General features: G+C 41.5%; 1 protein-coding gene across 1 annotated transcript; it reads right to left on the bottom strand.

Moving 5' to 3' along the window:
- Positions 1–539: 539 nt before the first annotated feature.
- On the bottom strand, positions 540–2,305 carry LOC104963233 (transient receptor potential cation channel subfamily M member 2-like). The gene is made up of 3 exons (XM_010791798.1): positions 2,190–2,305; positions 1,963–2,095; positions 540–779 (listed from the first exon to the last, which is right to left on the bottom strand). Exons 1-3 carry the CDS (start codon positions 2,261–2,263, stop codon positions 540–542), a joined length of 447 nt encoding a protein of 148 aa, XP_010790100.1. The 5' UTR covers positions 2,264–2,305.
- Between the last annotated feature and the right edge of the window lie 1,678 nt (positions 2,306–3,983).

Below are 3,983 nucleotides of genomic sequence, written 5' to 3'. Positions count from 1 at the left end.
AAAAAGGAACTCACCTTGTGGTAAACCGGCAAGAGAAAAAGCATTTGAGCTCTATACTGTTTCAGAAATAATCTTTGATGTGGTTTGGAACATGATATGGCGTTTAATCACGGCAGCATTTAGCTGAGAATCTCTCAGGTAGAACTCTGAGCAGGCGTAACCTCTCCCGCCTCTTTTTTTTCAAACTTTAAAAAAAAAGGGGCCAGAATCAGCACATCTGATGATCATGGTTGCTGTGGTTTGCAGCGTTTAGCTTTAAAGGTCCCCTATTGTGCAAAATGCACTTTTTAATGTCTGTTATACATAGGTATTGTAAGGAGATTTACAAAGTGTCAGAAAATACAACCCTCTCTCTTTTCCTCCTTACCCACATCTCTAAAAACGGTGGTACAGGGCTGAAATAGAGGGGTATGAGGCATGGCTAGAAAGGGTGATCTGTTTGGTATTTTGAGCAAAACACTTCATAGACATGTTTTTTATAAATTGTTAGATATCTGAGACCTATAATATAGGCCTAAAAATAGTATAATAGGAGACCTTTAAGTCATGCTTTTCCACGTACGTATAAAAGGAAAATCATAATACTGTCTGTTCTGTTTCCACTCACAATCAATATTTGTGGGGAAATTCCCAAATATGATGAGGTACGGCTCATAAACGGCCCCGCGGACAATCCAGTCCAGCCGGTTGTCGTTGTGGATGAGGATGCCTTGTTTGGCCACTCCGTACGCCACCACCCAGATACTCAGCAGGAACATGAAGAAGAACAAATCGGTCATCTGGAGGACAAACATAAATCTGTCACAGGCTAGAAACACTTAGAAATGTGGGGCACATCTGAATACTGCGGCAACTAGGGACATGTGCTGGTTGTTTGCCCACTGAAGCAGGACTGGGCAGATAAAGAGGAAAGTGGTAGTGCAGCAATCACAACAGAGGCATCCAAAAAAAGGCTTTATTGCTATCAAACTCAAAAATACCTCCAACAAACAAAGGCTAACGTAGCCAGGCCGCTAACCGACTTACCAGCTTACCAAAACGTTTCCTTACACTGGGAGCCTCCTGCTCCCTCCATATGCCACACACAACTGATCAACTCTGTGTGCTTTGTCTCCCTTGAGGGAGTGATTAACACCAGGTGTGAGGGTCTCCACACCTGCTCCCAATACTGCTAATTGGGAGAGGGTGAAGCCACATGTTGGGAATGTAGGTGCCTCCCACTACCCTGCCTCTCAGCCCCTTACACCACAAAGAGACATTCAATTAATCCAAAGAGACACAAAATAGCTAGAAAAAAGGCTACAAAGAGAGACAAAAATGCAACCAAGAGAGCAAATCAACTAAAAGGAGAAGCAGAACAGCCTCACAATGACTTTTTGCATGGAGACAAAACAACCAAGAAGAGACTAAAAATGAATGCAGAGAGATATAACAACCAAAAAAGACACAAAATGACAATCAAGGCAGAAATAAACATAACACAGTAACCCAAAAGGAACACAAAACCACAGAAAGATCAAAAAAGGCTAAACAATTATGTCTTTCTCCTGGGTAGAAAATTCGCCCATGAATGTACAGTGGAGACTTTTACTGGGTTACATTTTAAATTCAAAGAACTTCAGAGAGTTGGATGTGCCAGCTTTCTGTTTTGAGCATCATAACCCCAACCCTTTAGTATTTCAAAGGCTGCCCTCTTGCTCAACATATGATCTCTGACACAAACAATAATGGCGTTTGACTGCTTAGCAACAAGCAGACCAGCTGCAACATTTTGTTCAAAAACACCTTCAAGTTCAAACCAACTGCACATTATTCATCTGCAGACACCAGATGGAGGCCCAGTGGAGCAGCAGCTTATTTTTGTATAAGATAAATAGTGCTTTGGAGTGTAGCATTTTGTGCTCTGCAGTTGCATACACATTACATTAGGTTGGCATCTATTACATTGTACATAAGCCTCACCATCCTCCTGACGATGATGATTTTGGGTCCAAGTGTTCTACTGATAGTGAAGATGGCCATTAGCCGGAGGCAGAAGACCACAAAGTCGATGCAGAGGAGGATTTTACCCGCATAGAACAGCTCAGTCGTCAGCCTGAAATAGAAAAACATGATGATTCATACATTACCAAGAGGGTGGAAAGCACTTCCATGGCCTAAAGGGATTGTCTGGGAGGAAGGATACTTACCTAAATGCGAGTCCGATAATAAAGAAGAGGATGGAAAGAACGTCTAAAATATTCCACAGGTCGTTGATGTACATCCTGGCTTTCTTACGAAACCCAAAGCCATCCGGATCGTGAAACAGCTGAGATGGAAAAGACACATTAAGGGAAGACACTACAGGTCAAAAGGGTAAAGAAATTAACGGATATCACCAGGAAACTTCCCCAGTTTATTTATTAAAGATACTTTGCATATCACACGTTTTCTAATAAATTGTGTTTGATCATGCAAATGAGGCATTGTCTTAACTTAAGTGCAGTTTTGCATAGATTTCAGGCAACAAAATCTAAATATTGTATAAAGCCAAGTTCAAAAAAATATTGTGCCTTTTTGTTGTCAAATTAGAGTCAATGGATATTAGTTAGGTGTAATGGAGTTAAAAATGTGTAGACATAAATATAGTTATAAATTACGATTTATAATGGGTTGTGAATTTTATTTTTATGAGATTGTTTACTTTTGATGTTTTTGAGTTATGTTTCTGGTGGGAACACTTTCCCGTTGCACATCTTTTTCTATTTCCTGTATGTAATTTCCGCTTTCCCCTCACATTGAAGTGAGTGCTGCGGAGGGTAAGCTGTGCTGGGAGAGGTGTTACAAATCATTGCGGTTTTGTGTGATGGACCGGCTGTTTGGGTTGAGGAAGTGATGTGTGTTGTTGAGTGTTAATTTGGGTACCTTGTTGACCCGTTTTTGTTTGGTTTTCACCGTAGGAAATTGTATTTTTTTAGTGATATCTGTGGTGTGGTTTTGGCGGGAATTAGACGTGATCTGCGTCATTTTCTTTGTTTACATGTTAACCCTTCCTTTCTTTTCTTTTGTAAAGATGTGCAGCGTGGATTTAAGGAGGATATTGTGTTTTGTTCTCAGGTATGTTTGTGTTTGTATTTTTGTGTGATTACTTGATAAGATTTTCTTGTTCATTTCTTAATCTATAAATACTAAAGATGACATTGAAGTGAGTGCTGCGGAGGATGTGCAGCGTGGATTTAAGGAGGATATTGTGTTTTGTTCTCAGAATAAACGCCAGAAAAGACACCTAGATGCTTCGCTGTGTTTCCTGATCGATAACAGGTCGCTTACGTTTGTGACCCGTTACATTTGCTTTATCCTGTAATATGACTTGATAGATTTAAACTCCGCACACTGAGCTCAGATTGGTCAGCAGGCGGTGCTTTCACTGGAGGCGGGCAGCGTCAGGTAAACATTTTTATTTGGCCTTCCCAAACCTGAGCCTCACGCGCCGCCTATGGTACTCTCATGTTCCGATTAACCCAGTTTCCCCAAAATCTCTTTTTTGTGTCCATATATACGCCGGGATCCTGAGTCGAGGCTAATCCTGTTGCTATGGTCGTGTGTCCTGGATCCTCTATCCTGAGCACTGGATCTGAGTCCTGGACTTCGAGTCGTGGCTGAACCTGTCTCTGCGGTCCTGCCTGACTCTCATCATACTACTTCCCTGATGGCTCCCACAAAATTGCTGACATCCTCGTGGATTCATCTTGTTATTATAGACACATGCATTTCCAAACATTTGGACTACCTATGATGTAATTGTATTATCTTTTCGATTTACACACGGCATCTATTGCACGTCTGTCCATCCTGGGAGAGGGATCCCTCCTCTGTTCCTCTCCCTGAGGTTTCTCCCATTTTTCCCTTTAAACTGTGGCGTTTCTCTGGAAGTTTTTCCTTGTACGATGTGAGGGTCTAAGGACAGAGGGTGTCGTATTCTCATACTGATATTCTGTACAAAC

Source organism: Notothenia coriiceps, unplaced genomic scaffold, assembly GCF_000735185.1.
Source record: "Notothenia coriiceps isolate Sejong01 unplaced genomic scaffold, NC01 NC01_scaffold00035872, whole genome shotgun sequence".
NCBI classification, from domain to species: Eukaryota; Metazoa; Chordata; class Actinopteri; order Perciformes; family Nototheniidae; genus Notothenia; species Notothenia coriiceps.
The sequence above is the reverse complement of the archived record's forward strand: the minus strand, read 5'-3'. Positions and strand labels throughout refer to the sequence as shown.

Coding starts and splice junctions, on each gene's coding strand:
- LOC104963233 (XM_010791798.1), bottom strand. CDS start 2,263: ATGTACATCAACGACCTGTGGAATATTTTAGACGTTCTTTCCATCCTC. Junction 2,096..2,189: donor ATTATCGGACTCGCATTTAG/GTAAGTATCCTT, acceptor TTTCTATTTCAG/GCTGACGACTGAGCTGTTCT. Junction 780..1,962: donor TCATCATCGTCAGGAGGATG/GTGAGGCTTATG, acceptor TTTGTCCTCCAG/ATGACCGATTTGTTCTTCTT.